At 53.8% G+C, this 15,228-nt stretch overlaps 2 protein-coding genes and 1 long non-coding RNA gene across 3 annotated transcripts in view; 2 read left to right on the forward strand and 1 right to left on the reverse strand.

Moving 5' to 3' along the window:
- The first annotated feature begins 3,515 nt into the window (after positions 1–3,515).
- On the forward strand, positions 3,516–6,790 carry LOC129051087 (uncharacterized). The gene is made up of 5 exons (XR_008515126.2): positions 3,516–3,620; positions 4,393–4,629; positions 5,839–6,015; positions 6,130–6,233; positions 6,328–6,790. It is a non-coding gene; the product is annotated as an uncharacterized LOC129051087 (long non-coding RNA).
- Positions 6,791–7,745: 955 nt separating this feature from the next.
- Positions 7,746–10,181, reverse strand: TMEM132E-DT (TMEM132E divergent transcript). Its single transcript, XM_003778787.3, is given in 2 exon segments — positions 7,746–8,449; positions 9,710–10,181. Coding segments are annotated over 2 exon segments (504 nt in total). The 5' UTR covers positions 10,120–10,181; the 3' UTR covers positions 7,746–8,355.
- A 144-nt stretch (positions 10,182–10,325) lies between these two features.
- Positions 10,326–15,228, forward strand: part of TMEM132E (transmembrane protein 132E) — a 59,745-nt gene continuing 54,842 nt past the window's right edge. Inside the window, exon 1 of the mRNA XM_024235335.3 lies at positions 10,326–11,995. Within this exon, the coding sequence (XP_024091103.2) occupies positions 11,929–11,995 (67 nt within the window). The 5' untranslated portion in view covers positions 10,326–11,928. The remainder of the gene's footprint in view (positions 11,996–15,228) is intronic.

The raw sequence follows: 15,228 nt of genomic DNA on the forward strand, positions 1-15,228 counted from the left end.
ACAGAAGAGGTTCCTTGAAGGCCCCCACCTCCAAAGAGCTGCTTCTGAGCTGGCACTGTTTCCTATGGGGTTATTTTTAGTTTGTTTTCGCAGTAATTATTCTTTTGGGTGGATTTCAGGGTTGTAGCTGGGTGCTCTCTGGGAGATGGGCGCGGTATCCATACAAAAAAAAAAGAGGGTTGTTATTCATAGTAATTCAACTGGATTTGTAAAGTTGTTATTAAGCATTTGTCACCACAAAAGTCACTTTGATTTGGCTTTCCTTGGAGCTGTTCTTTCTGCCCAATTTTGCTTCCTTGTCTTACAAGGGAGGCCTAGAGTATTTAAGAGGCCTACACAGAACACACAGAAAGAAACAGAGATGACTCTTCGCAGGAAGAGAAAACAAACCCTTTGAGGCTTGCATCTCAGAGGAAGAATATGATGTGGATAACAATGATAGCAAACGTGCACAGAGCACTTACCATGAGCCAGTCACTGCTCCAAAGTGCTTTGCAACATTACAAGGCAGGCACTATTAATATCTCCATTTTACAGATGAGGACTAGGCACAGACAGGTTAGGTAAGTTGTCCAATGTCACATAGTAGATAGCCGAGTTGGTATTTGAACTCAGGCAGCCTGGCTCTGGGACTTGGGTTCAGAACCACCCAATGACAGCTCCTGGTGACCATCTGAGAGTATCTGAGAGACAGATGGTGAGATGGAAATGAGGACAGGGCCCCCATGAGACCAGGGTTAATTTTTGTGTTCTGTTCTGCAAGCCTAGAACATTACTTCACTTGGCCTGGGGAGGGAAGGGGGATTTCCAAGTGAGGAAAACCCTCTGCAGGTACCCCCAGAATCCCCTTGAGGATCCCCTGCTGATGGATGTTGATGCGGACACAAGAATTCCCAGGAAGATCAGCCTCAGAGAGCATTTATAATCAGATGTGCTGTGAGCTGGTGAATTAAACACAGGCTTTAAAAACAAATAGACTTGAGATCAAATCCCAGCTCTGCCAGTTTCTAGCTACATAACCTTGAACAAGTGACTTTCCCTCTCGGAACATCAGTCAGCTTCCTCCTTTCTAAGTGTAGATAATATTTACACACCACTCAAGATGATAGAAAAGCTTCAAAGAGGCTTTGGATAGAAAGTAACGGAGACAGTGCAGGGCTATGGTATCTGAACTACTGCCCCTTTTGCCATACATTCGTTTGTTCAGTAAATGTCTAGGAACATTTACCCCATGTGTGCAGCTGTGTTCAATGTTATGGAAGATTTAAAGATGAACAAAATGTAAAGTGTCCCTCTATTAATCAATTATTGCATTGCTATAAAGAAGTACCTGAGGTAATTTATAAAGAAAAGAGGTTTAATTGGCTTCTGGCTCTGCAGGCTACACAGGAAGCCTGGCACTGGCATCTGCTTCTGGTGAGGGCCTCAGAAAGCTTCCAATCATGGAGGAAGGCAAAAGGGAGGGGTAGGCATCACATGGTGAGAGCATGAGCGAGAGAGAGAAGCAGGAGGTGCCACACTCTTAAACAATCAGATCTCATGTAACTCAGATCTTGCAAGAACTCACACATGATCTCAAAGACAGCAACAAGCTATTCATGAGGGATCCACGCCCCATGACCCCTCCCACCAGGCCCCACCTCCAACACTGGGGATTACATTTCAACATGAGATTTGAGGGGACAAACATCCAAACCACATTAGTCCCTACAGATTTTATACGTGAATGAGAGGAAGGCTAAACCAAGATCAGATGGATTCTAACAATGAGGCAGACAGTGATTGATTCCACCTGGGGTGGATGAAGCAGACTTTACAGAAGGACCCCAAGAAGAGATGGGGAAGGAGGAACAGGCATTCCAGCAGAGCAAAAGGGCACCATGGCAGAGAAAGGCATGACTTATTGGGGAAGAATGGCCAAAAGTGGGGAGGATGGGCTGGAAAGTATGTGTCAAACCCTAAATGCAAATCTGGGGAATTTGGGATTAATCTTGTGGGCAGTGTGGAGCCATAGATGGGTTTTTTAGCAAGAGGAAGACGTAAGTGAGCTGAGAATCAGATTTGGGAGGTGGGGTGGGAACTTGAAGCGGGATTCCCATCTTAAAGGATCTGGAAAGAGAACCTGGGTTTTGATCTCAACTCTGAAATGAGCTCCTGTGTGAAATCAGACAAGATACCCACTGCTGTGGGCCTCACATTCCCCCTGTAATGCTCACAGGTTACCAGGATGGTCTCTAATGGCCCATCTGGCCATATAAGTCTATGATGAGAGGGCTTCCCCTCTTCAGAGCAGACCTGGCTTCCTCTGCAGTCCTCAGCATGCCTGGCTCCTTCTCTCACCCTCCCAGCAGGCCCAATTGGCCCTCCTGCCCAGTTCAGGAATCCTGGGTACTGCCAACCCCAGAAGCCAGGCAGAGCTGGCTCAACAACTCTGGGAGGTCACGGGCAACTGATCAGGAGGCCATGGAAAGAAGTTGGGCCCCCGGCTCTTCCTCTCCCACTTGTAACTGGCAGCCAAGTTGGCCAACAAACAAGAAGTTGAGAAGCTTGTAACCACATCAGAGTTTGCTGCCATTTAGCTGCTGGGCTGTGGCAAAGGGTGTCCTTGCTCTCTTTGTCTCCGTATTTCTGTCCCTGGCTCTTGCTCTCTTTCTCTGGCTCGCATCAGGCAAGTGCTTTGCCCTGGAATTAAATGAAGCTGTATGGGGGTGGGGAGGAAAAGAGGGGGAGGGGACAGCAGAGCCCAGCCTGCATGGCTCAAGTCCAAATCCTCCCTTGGCTGGGTGCCCGGGGTGGTCCTAGCTTACTGTCCACGTGGGCCAGAGGGAGGAAGAGAAAGGGGAAAGCTAGAGTCAGGGCTGGCCACGGGGTGGGGGTTGGAGGAAGTGTGCTGCCTGAAGAGGAACTAAAGGGAGAGATTCTAGGGAAATGGGAGTAAAAAGATCTGTAAGCAGCCAGTACAGAAGGTAACCCATTTTGCAGAAAGGTGAGTTGCCCAAATAATGTTGGGCATTAATGTGGGGTCGGGGTCAGGGACTGTGCACAAATGTGTGGGGTCGGGGTTAGGGACTGTGCACAAACACACTGATAAAATGCTTCATAAGCCTCCCAGTGTCTTTGGCCCCAAAAGTGTGAAGTTGTATAACTGAATATAGTAACCACGAGCATGCACGTCACCACAGACAGGTATCTTTGGGCACAGAGGCAATGGGCCTGCTTCCTCTCCAGCCCCTTTCCTAGCTTTGCCCCAGCTCTCAAATGCCCCAGCCATGCAGAAACATTCACTGCCTCCTGATCACATCGTGTCCTTCACACCGTGAAGCAGCCTCCTCCCCTCCCTTTCTTCTCCCCACTTCCCCAAACCAGCTTGTCCTTCCCTTAGCGTAGCTCAAAGTCACCTCCTTCAAGAAGCTTTCCCATATCCTGCAGCACTCATGTCTTAGGCTGAACTAGATGCCCCTCGTTCCAGCCCCAGAGCTCCTGTGCTTCCCTCCAGGGCAGCACCCACTGCCACTGCGCATCACAATCCTATGTGTCTGCCCACTTCCATCTCCCACACAATGGCAAACTCCTTGAGGGCAGAGGCCATCTCATTCATCTAGCATAGCTCCAAACACACAGTAAGTGATTAATAATTCACTTAGTCAATAGCCATTAACTGAATACTCAACAAACATCAGGCAAGGGGCACACAACAAGGGTCAACGCAGATAGTGCCTGCCTTCCTGTGTCTCCCCTTTATGGGAGGAGACAGGCAAATCAACACAATCTGAAAGCTGCTTAGATGTGGGAGACGCACGGGCTTACAGGTGAACTGAATAGGGATGGGGGTGTGGGCAGTGTCAGGGAAGGTTTCAGAGAGGAAGAAATGTCCAAGGTGAGGCTGAATGACTGGATGAGTACATAAATGCAACTGCCAGAACTGGAGTCCAAGGTCTAGTTCAGTCTAGCATCCACACTGCATCAGGGATAAATCCCTGAAATAATTACCCAAGGAGCCTCATTCTCTCTAGGAAAGAAAAGATGGGTTTCCAAGTCCAAGGCAGGGCTGAGCCAGGCAGTGAAAGTTTGGGAATGGGCACACCGTGGGGCAGGGAGCCAGGCATATCCTTACATGGGGTTATATTCCTGTCTGTGCCAGTAACTGGCTATGTGGACTTGGGCCTGTCACTAGCTCTCTCTGGGCCTTGGGTTTCTTATCTATAAAAATAGGAAGGGGGTGGATTCTGAGCAATAATCTTAATGAGAACATGACCCCATTGCAGGGGGTATTTACTGTGTAGTGATGACAAGACACTCAAGGTGAAGAGAGAAACTAAACAGAAGGAAATGTGGTTAGAACTTGAACCCTGCCTGATTCCAAAATCTCTGTTTGCTCTTTTTTTCCATGAGGCCATTTAACCATTTCACAATGTGTCTGAGAACTTTATAAAGAAGACCCCCGAGCTGAAACGTGAAGATGGGCACGACTTTAATTGGTGGAGAAAAACACAAAGGAAGCTATGTACAGCAGGAACAAAGGTGGGGAGGGAAGAATGAGCCTGGCATGAAGAGGAGCATCCCTTGTGATGGTGGTGGCAGGGAGTTCGGCTTGGCCTGGCTGGGGCAGAGGAGTCATGTTGGGGAATGGTAGGAGATGCAGATGTCTCTGTCCTGCAGGACTTGGTGGTGGGAAGTGGTGGGAGGAATCAGGGCTCTGGGGTCCCAGCCCAAGCCCTACCAGTCAGGGTGAGGCTGACACGGCAGGTGGAGGAACTCCAGCCTCCGCAAGGAAAAGGGCATAGTAAGAGTTGGGACTGCCAAGAGAAGCATCAGGGGCATGGGCTGTGGGCTCCCAGGCTCTGGAAGATCATGGAAGTGAGGTGCCAGGCAGGGCCCTTATGGGAACACAGACCCAAGACCCAATTATCGGGACTGGGTAAAATCAAAGACCCAGTTACTGAAGTAAGTGAATATGGATAAATAATCCAGTCAGTTTATTTTGTTGAGCACATATGCCAGGCACCATTCTGGGCACTGGGAATAGGTTGGTGAATGGTTCATACAGAATCTTGGCCCTTGGGGAGCTTACATTCTATCGGAAGAGACAGATAGATACACAGGCAAATTATAAAATAAAATACCAACTGCTATGAATCCAATTAAAGTAGCGTAAAAGAATAAAGCAATGGAGGTAGAACAATAGTTGCATTATTTTATATCAGCTCATCATATACATCGGAAGGTATCTCTGAGGAAGTGGCAGTTGGGCAAAAACCTGAATGAAGTAAAGGAGCAAGGGGTTAGGGGAAAAGCATTCCAGCTGGAGGCAACAACAGGTACAAAGGCCCTGAGGCAGGAATGTGCTTGATATATGACTGCTGGGTGGCCTTTGTGGTGCCAGTGTAATAAAATAGAAGGGAGAGGGGGAAGGGGGAAGAAATGAATTTGGAAAAGCAGCTAGGGGTCAAATCACATAGGCCCATAGACCTCAGTGAGCAGTTCGGTTTCAATAATAGCAATGGTTAACCTTTACAGAGCACGCAGTGGTGCTCAGTACTGTCAGGTAATCAGTATGCATTTACTAGGATTTTAAAAGTGCCTGCTTGGGGGAGTTGGTATGATTATCTCCACTCAACAGATGAAGAAACTGAGACTCAGAGAGGTGCGGTGGTTTAAAAGAAGATGGCTGTAGAGTAAGTGATGGGGCCAGAATGTTAGGGTGTCCATATGTTCCAGTTTGCCCTAAACGGTCCACTTGAGACTGCTGCTCCAAAGTAATTTTTAGCCCATTTATGCCTAGTGTTCCATTATTGGAATGCTAAGCATGTGGGAATTATTTATATCCTACTGCTCCAGGTCATTGCGAAGATCTGATTGCAAAACTTCAAAAAATTGCAACCTCAGGCATAAATGGGTTAACAGAACCCCGTTTTACTCTCAAATATATCTTCTACCTCCAAAATTCATACGTTGAAGTTCCAACCCCGAGTAACTCAGCATGCAACAATCTTTGGAGCTAAGGTCTTTAAAGAGGTGAGTAAGTTAAAATGAAACCATTTTCATGGGGCCCGAATCCAATATGACTAGTGTCCTGTATAAGAAGAGGAAGATAAACCATGATTCATGAACACAGAAAAATGACCATAGGTGAAAACACAGCAAGAAGACGTCCATCTTCTAGCTAAGGAAAGAGTCCTAAGAGGAAACCAACCCTGCCAGCATGCTGGTCTTAGACTCCAGCCTCCAGAACGGTGAGAAAAAAAATTTCTGTCATTTAAGCCATTTAGTCTGTGGTATTTTGTCACAGCAGCATGAGCAAACTAATACAGTTGCCTTGCCTTCTAGGACTGGAACCCAGGTCTCTGCTTGGAAAAGCCACGTGCTGGCCATCATGCCATGCTGCCCTTCACTGCTGGCATTCTCCTGAGCCACAAATAGCTATTGGTCCTGGAATCTGAGCTGGGAGCTCAGCCTATAGGGGAAGGCAAAGCAGCCCAGCTGCAGGGTGAAGGCTGGACAATTGCTTCAATAGCCACGTGTATGCATAACTGTGTACTAAATGGGGTGAATGTCTAACAGCATGTAGGTGTGACTCTGGATGCTGGGGAAGGGGAACAAGAGGCTGAGCTACTCAGAACAGTACTGCAGAAAGAACACTACTTTCTCATCAGAGGTGCCTATGTTCCCAGAGCCCCTGTGCTGGCCTCCTCACACTGCCCTCCCGGTGTTGAACGGCCTATTTATGCCTGGTACCCCACTGCCCATAAACATGTCCACCCAGAAATGATAGCTTTGCCATATATGAAATCCCGGGCCCTTGCATATCACAGTGAAAGTGGCTAAATGGGTTACGTACCTGAGCTTTGGAATCACATATATGTGGTTTTGAGTTGTGACTCTGCTACTTTATAGCTCTATGACCCTAGGCAAGAAACTTACCTTCACTGAGCCTCAGTTTTCTCATCTGGAAAATGGTAATAATAACAGTACCTACTTAACAGCATTGTAGTGAGGACTCAGATAATGCATGCAAAATGCCGGGCACAGTGACTGGCACGTAAAAATCATGTATTCATTAACATTAGTCATTAATATTCCTAGGTTCTCTATATGGGTTGGTGAAAGCTCTTGAACTTCTGCCATCTGGGCCTTATCTGTCTTGTCCAACCTATGCATTCCAGTACAGAAGCATTCCATAATGCTTCACACACAATTAGAGCTCAATAAAAATTTCAAAGGCTTTCATAAAATGACTGAATTAACAGGCTTCCATTTTTGCAGCTGTAAAATGAGAGGGCTAGCTTAGGAAATCTCGGAACCCCCTTGACCTGAGACAGAGCAGGATTCCAGGATGATCCCAGGAACGTGTCTTCATGATGCTCCACATTGGCTCATCTGATTGTCTCCTGATGGTAGGCATTCTGAAAAACAGAGGCATGCTGAAGGACAGATGTCACCTGGCCTATCTTTAGGGCAGGTCAGGCATGGGAGGAAGTGGGTGCCAGTTTATGTATGGGTCCTTGATAAGCATCCATGCAGGGCACTGGGGCCTGGGACTGAACCCTGCTTACTGCCTGGCTTCTTGGCAGGAGGACAGGGCTCCTCCAGGCATCACCTGGGAACTGTTGACTGAGATAACCTCCAACCATTGCCAATCCTCTGTCCAGAAAGACACAAACAGAATGGAAACAGCAAAGACACTACCACCTTAAGTTGATAAGGTGCTCATCTGGGATAGAAGAGTACACACATGCCAGGTCCTCTCTCCAGCCCGGGCTCCAGTTGGGGTGGCTCCTCTGACTTCCCCTTATCTAAGCCCCAGTGGCATTGCTGGTTGGGAATCCGTAACTAGGACTAACAGGTGAGACCGAGGGCAGTCTGCTGGGGTAGTAGGAAAGGCAGAGGGAATGTATAGAACCCCTTTCCAGGTAAATGATGTGCAGGATTGGAATAGCTGAAACAACTGGCTGTCTACCTTGTGCCAAATGCCTTCTCTCTGAGCAGTAGGATTTACACTGCTGAGAATGACAGGTCCATGGAGCACTAGAGGTTGGAGTCATATTTTATTCTCCAGGTGGGCTATCGGCTGCCCTTCACTTCCCTGAGGCAAGGAGGAGGAAAATCTGGCATTTGGAGAGTCAGAGGATCATCAGGCCCATGGACTTGGCAGAAGGCTTCAATCCAGGAAGGGTAGATCCATATCGGAGGTACAGGAAGAACTTGGGGCTGAAACTGTATTCTCTAAAGATAGCAGGCTGCTCCCTCGCCCTTTCCAACCACAGGCCTCAGTCTTCTCCATAAGATGAGCAAAGTGCGTGATGTCAAATCACACCACAATTGCAAGCAATTAGAAGCTTAGTTCTGCCTTCCCTTCTAGAAAGTAAGTTCCATGAGGACAAGAGCTAGTTTTGTCTTGCTCACTGTTGTACCTACAATGCCTGTGATGTTGGAGATATGCACCATACTACTGTGAAAGGGAGGGACAGAGACAGGGAGGAAGGGAGGGAGGAAGGAGAAGAAACTGAATCACAAAGGAAGGTCACATAAGAGCTATGGGGTGGGGTGAGATGGGGGTGCAGAGAAAAGAATTCGATGTCTGAGTCCCTGCCCACCCTGACCAGAACACTGTGCTATTTCCACAGACGGCTGGGAGAGATGTGACACTGCTGCCCCTCAGACCCTAGCGTCAACTGGGAACATTTGAGGAGAAAGGAAATCTTATCCACAACACAGGGTAAGGTGTGTCTTGGGCTCAGAAAAGCACCTTGTCTCTTCCTTCTGGCCATGCTCAGGCTCCATGACCCTTCGGATGGGGTGCTAGGCAGGGATGGAGGGCTCTCCCTGCTTCCTTCCTCCTCTTCCTGAAGCCCTCCTCTGCCTCAGTAGGTGTATCTTTCCCCCTTTCTCCCCCACACAGAGCCTGATTGCTAGCTTGCTTCTCAGGGGGTTGGTGAATAAGCCCTTGGGTGACATTAATTGCCATCAGGAATTAAGGGCCTAATGAGAATCATCTTCTTTGACGACTCCAGCACCTTCTATCCCCAGGGCCTCCAAGAGCTGGCCAGCTCTCCTCAGGCTGCACCTCCCCCCAGCTCCAGACAGATGTGGGGGTGGGGGAAGGGCCAGAGCAGCTCTCTACAGGCCCCACTACCAAGCCAGGCAGCAACAGCCAGCAGCCAGGGAGGAGGAAGCCTTCCATGAAAAATGCAAGCACATTTTCCAAAAACAAAATGTCACTGTCCTGGATGAAAGGAAACTCTCAGGGTCAAGAGGGCTAGCATGGAGTCAGGCAGATGGAGGGCACGGTTTGAGCACCCCAGCTGGCTTTGCTCTGACCTGGCCCCACACTCTCACTCCAGTTGAGTGCAGAGGTATGGAAGCGTGACCCTCAAGATCCATATCCTCCCCAGTAGGGATATGTCCATGGGATTGAAGACCCTGTCCCTCCAGAGTAGGGTGGGATTGAAATTCACCCTCGGGATTGGAGCTGATACCCAATGAAGCTATAAAATCATTGCCATGGATCCGATGCCTGGTTGACAGATGAGGGGTGAAGGTTGACTTGCCGGGTCTGCTCTAGGTTGCACTCTAATGGAAAGGGCCTGATGGTGGGAACAGATATCACTCCAGCCACCCCTCCCCCTAGTCAGCAGGTGCCTGGGTGAGTATGCAAGAGGGGCAGTTCCCCACCCCCACCTCATGCCTCTTTAAAGGCTTGCTAAACAACCTGTAGCAAAGCACTGTCCCCTCCTCTTCTCCCTCTTCCTTCTCCAGCAACGGAATAAATAGGTTTCCCACAGCTGCGCCCCGGACCCATCCCGCACGAAGCTGAGCCCCAGAGCCCCCGCGGCCCTAGAGGAGCTGGGCACAGCAGCAAGGCTGATTCCCAGCCAGTGCCCAGCGAACTCTGGGGATGGGGGTAAGGTGCCCCCTACCCGCGCCTCTGGAAGAGCGGCTGCAAAACACCTCCGGCGCCCGGTGGGGAGCGTACATCCTTTGAAAAGGGACATCAGTGACTGCGGTGGCGTCTACCCTGGAGAAACGCAGCTGGGGGAGGTGTAGGCTCCTCCCGCCGCAGCTGGCCGGCCCCATTTGAGTCCCAGCGCTAGCCGGCGTTGGGAAGGAAAAATCAAACATAAAATAGGTGCGAGCGGAATCGCGAGGTAGGCCCTTGGCCCGAGTCTCATTAAGGAGCCGCGTGCGCCCCCAGGCTGGGAATGCGGAATGGACACGTGGACAGAGGAGGGGGAGCTAGGAGTGGGGGGAGTCTCCGTGGCGCGCGAGCTGTGGGCCGCGCGCTCCGGGGCCACGTGACCACGGGGAATCTGGGAGGGGTGGGAGCCAGCGCGCCAAGCTCGGCGCCCGCTACTGCCCGGGTGGGCGCTGAATCCCGGACGGAGGAGGAGGGCGGGCGAGCGCGAGTGTGTGTGTCTCTCTCGAGTCATTTACGGCGGAGCAGCCGGCGCGAGCGCCGAGGAGGCGGCGACGGCGGCAGCGGCTGCTTCGTGCAACTGTGGCTCCCCCCACCTCCTCTTCCTTTTTGCTCCTGGATTCTTCTTCTCCCCCCACACACGTCCATGGGGAGCCGGCTCCCCTGCCAGCACCTCCTCTCCTCTCGGCCCCGTAGGCACCAGCTGCCGCTTCCCTGGCCGCAGGCTGCGCGGGTGCCGGCTGCCCTGGCCCCTGGCGCCGCGCCCGCGTCTCACCGCCTGCAGCCCGGACTGGCGCGGCGATCCGCTCGCCCAAACTGACTCGGAGAGAGCGGGAGCCAATGCCTGGCAGCATCGAGACAGCGGGCGAACGGGCGTCCGGGGACAGGGCGGGGGCGGCGGGGAGGAGGCGTCGGAGACTCTGAACCCCAGAAAAGTTCAAGGTTTGTGCAGGTTCCCCCAGGGAAGGCGAGGAGCGAGGCGGGGCAGCGCGCCCCTCTGCTGAGACGGAGAGACCTGAGCGGAGAGCGGGGTGGCCCGGAGCTGCCGCGAGCTGCAGGAGCCCCTCTGCATCTTACAGCGTTTATGGTCATCAAGCTGGAGTCGACGTCCTGGGCAGGAAGGGCTCGGGGCAGGGCGCATTAGCCGGCTTTCTCGCTCCCTTGCTTCTCCAAGCCCCATCTACATGGGGCAGCCCGTTCTGGCCGCGCCACCCTTGCCCCAGCCGCCGAGCGGCTGCCTGGGCAGGAGGCGCTGACCCGGCCTGTGTGGAGCCTGGGCCCTGATCCAAACTGGAGAAAGCGCGCTGGAGCCGAGGAGCGAGCCTTGCGAGGGGACAAACATCTGGCCGCCCGCCTCGGGCATCCGGTCTGGGCGTCGCCTAGGGTGGTGGCGACCAGCGTCGCCAGTCTTAGCACCGCACGGAAACTTTTCCTTCTCCGGATGGATTAAAGTTGTCTGGATTTTCTCTTTCTTTGAGAAAGACGGCATTCATTTGCATCTGACCTGGGATTTTTATGCTGGGCTGCTGCAGGGGCTTGGAGGAAGAAAGTGGCGCTATCCATGTGCGGTTACTACCGAAACCGAGGAAATTGGGGCTTGCGTTGGAAGTCTGCACCCTCGAGTGAGTTCGGATTCGCGCTGGGCCGTGGGGCCGGGATATTCAGCACTGGGCTCTAGGTAGCCCCCGGGACGCCCGCGGCCACCGGGCTCGGAACTGCACGTGCAGCTCCCCCCGCGCCTCGCAGATCCTGCAGGGGGCACCAGCTGGGGGAGGTGGAGGCTCCTCCCGCCCGGAGCTGCGCCCCCACCGGCTCCGAGGGTGTAACCGCCAGCGCCTGGGACGCGCCCCCCCCCCCCCGCAAAGTGTCCCCGAATTGCACTCTCTGGCCCCGGAGCTGCATCTGAGACAGCCGGGCGCCACGGCAGCCCTGAGTTGGATGTGACCAAGCCCAGCCTGGGGCCAAGTCGTCGTTGACTGTTGCCCTCTCGGACCCCTCCCGCCCCCGCCTCGGCCATGGCCCCGGGGATGTCGGGCCGCGGCGGCGCCGCCCTGCTCTGCCTCTCAGCGCTGCTCGCCCACGGTAAGTGTCGCGGCGCGGACTCGGGGTGAGGATGCGGCAGGCGCCACTGGAGGGGGTACGGGGAAGACTGGGGAGAGGAGCACCCACACCCCCTGGACTCGCAGCCGCCACTCCGGGTTTGGCGTCTCTGGCTGCAGCTCGAGTTACCGCCAGCCCCCGAGCCCTCCGGCGAGCTCAGCTGAGGGGACCGAGCCCGGCGCCAGAAAAGGGTGGGGGTAGGGTGTCGCTCCAGTCCTTTCCTGGTTATAAAGAAGGGTTCGAACCCGAAGGTCTGGGGGCGTGTCCGCCCACGGAAATCTAGAGGGATCCTCCGGATCCCGTCCAGGCCGCCCCCCGCCCCCGTCTCCCCCTGCGGCCGGCCCGGCGGGGGCTGTTGGGATCCGCCGGGATCGCGTCTTTCCCCGCCCCGGGCGCGCAGGCCGGTGCGGGGCCGCGCCGCCCGTCGCCTCGCTTCCTGCGGCGGTCCTCGGGAAGGGAAGTGGACTGACTCCGGGCCGGGGAGCCGCCGCGGCTCTCACGCCCGCGGTCCTGTGAGCTGCATCTAAATGGCCGGCTTAGGCGAGCCCGGAGGGCGGGGGTCTGGGCACCGGCACAGGCCGGGGCCGTGGGCCGCGCGCGGAGGGAGCGGGCTCCGCGCTCTCGCGTTCTGCAATCTGTTGCGTCTGCTCCCCAGGCTCGCCCCGGGCTCCGCGGTAAAGCGGGTGGGAGAAGGAAGGATTGGGGTTGGCGCGCTTTGGCGGTGGGACAGCGGGCATACGGGTGGGGGGCAGCGGGTTTTTGAACAGCCCCCAAGAGTGGGAACTCAGACCAGACGGAAGGAGGCTGCAGCGGGCCTTCCGCAAGCTGGAGACGCTCCAGGAGGCGAGGGGAGCAGACCGAGGTGGGAGGGAGAGAGCTCCGAAAGGAGAGTGGAGAAGCGGGGCCCTCTGCTCCCTCCCAACGTGAAACCAGCCGACCTGGGATACATTTTCTCAACCAGCAAGGCGTGGTGGGGTTGGGGGGCGGGGGTGTTTCGATGCTCCACGCTGAGGGGTGAGCCTCAGGCAGGATGGAGGGCCCTTAGATGGAGGGGGCAGTGGGCTCTCCGCATTGGTGGAGCGCCCTCGATGTGCTGGGCTCAGCTCTTGCCCAGATCTGCCCAGTCCCTAAGAGCCTGCTCAAGCTCGCCAGGAGTGTGCCCAAGGTCTCTAACCAGCGGCCTCTTTCACCCTTACCAAAGCGCATTCTCAAGATTGAGAGAATAAGAAAAAGAAGGGGCTCTCGGAATCGTAGGGTCCTGGAGCTAGGAGGGGGGCGGGGAGCAGGCAGACCTCCCTCTATGGGTGGCTTGGTTATTCCCGGCTGAGGTAACTCCAGGGGGGTTGTTCTGCGTTCAGTTCACCAGAGACAGCTAACCTCAGTTCTCTGTGGGAGGAATAGGCAGAGGAGCGTGCCAGCAGGAGGGCGAGGGTGAGGTGGGGGGAAGTGGGAGCATAGCGGGAAATCAGAAATCTCTAGGCTCTGTGTGCAACACTGAGAATGAAAGTGGGGGAGAGGGAGGTGGGCTGCCTGTCTGCGCACTGGAGCTGCATGGGCTGCACTTGTGACCTAGCACTGGCCGGCAGGGAGTTTCCCTGCCCAGTAGGAGGAAGCCCAGAAACCCAGGCCTGAGTCTAGGTGGGTTCTTCCCCTCTTCTTACATCTTGCTGACGGAGTTCCCTTCCCAAAGCCCACCCATGGCGTCACCTCAAACGTTGGTGATGGGCAGCTCAAACTCTGTCATTAGGGCCCCTCTGCCCACCTTCCCGATCTATGAGCCTGGAATTAAAGATCCCTTTCCCTTTCTCACCTGCCAGAATCCTGCCTGTTCCTAAGACGCAGTTCCAGCTGGGCCTTAGCGTCCTGGCTGCCTTCCCTTGGTCTTGGCCTTGGCCTCCTTTTTTCCTTAGGCACCAGTGCCCTCTCTGTGCCCCAGTAGTCCTGGATTGGTGGAGGCAGAGCCATGGGCTTATTCCCTGTCTCTCCACACAGCCAGTGCCTAACACAGTGACAGCACACATAGGGCAGAGGGCTTGGCTGCCTGAGCAGAAAGAAGGTATTTGAGGAGGTAGGGTCTGAATCGCCCTACTGAGCGGACATTTCCCCTCCTGACTATCTGGCTCCCTTTCCAAGCTTCTTCCCTGAGTCCTGAACTCTCTTCTCCATCCCATGTCTCAGTCTCCCCTGCCACAGAGAAGGGTGCCAGCAGATACTTAAAACTTGGGGGATCCCCCAGATGGGTAAGGCCAGTATGATAGAAATCCCCCCACAATAAAACTCCATCTCCCCTGGGTCGCCCTCCTCCTCCAGGGCTGCCTGACACCCACCTAGCCACCCCTTCCCTCTGTTAAGAATAGGGTCCAGGGACTTAGTCTCCCTTTAAGCTGACTCTTGATTGGGGTTCCTGAGCTTTTCTAAAATGCTGGGAGATAGAGGGACAGTTGCAGTTTTCTGTGCCTGGCAGGCAATTGAGGTCACAGGGTTCTGACCACACAGCCAGACTGGGAGCCAAGTAGCCTGGGTTTCAGTCTGACTCTGGCGCCACCAAGCAGGGTGACCTTGGACTGCCTCCTTCACATTCCCCATCTTTCACAGGCAGTGTGGTCTCTGGCCTGTCTTTCCCCTTCCCAGTTTCTGCCAGGACTCCTGGACAGAGACCATGTGTGAATGGAACCCCACTACCTTTTCAGGACCCAGTTCAGCCCATGAGATAGGCAGAGTGGTGTGTCTGGGCGCTTCTACACTGTTCCCAGTCTCCAGGCTTCTTCCAGGGAACATCTGTGAAGGCCACTTTCTTGTATCTAATCTTTGGGGAGACTCCTGGCCCCATTGTTAGTTCGAATAGGAGTTTAGGGGTCAGCGTGGTGGATAAATCTGTTAGAGAGCTGATTATGTCAGCTCCCTACTCAGGAACCATTACTGGTTCCCCACGGCCTCTAGGATCAAGGGTACACTCATTGCCCTGGAATCCAAAGCCCTTTATGATCTTGTCCCAATCCACATCTTCACTTCCAAGATACTGGCCTCTCGCCATCCTCCATGTGCCGTATGAGGTATTGCTTTTCTCACTTTCCTGCATTTCTGCTTTTGCACCCACCAGCCCCTCCGTCTGGAACACTTCGCCTCCAGAAATTCTTACTTAACCTTCAAAGCTGTGTTCAAATGTCACCTCCTCCAGGGAGCCTCCCTAGATTACCCCTTAGCTTCTCACCAGC

Source organism: Pongo abelii, chromosome 19 (assembly GCF_028885655.2).
Source record: "Pongo abelii isolate AG06213 chromosome 19, NHGRI_mPonAbe1-v2.0_pri, whole genome shotgun sequence".
Classification (NCBI taxonomy): domain Eukaryota; kingdom Metazoa; phylum Chordata; class Mammalia; order Primates; family Hominidae; genus Pongo; species Pongo abelii.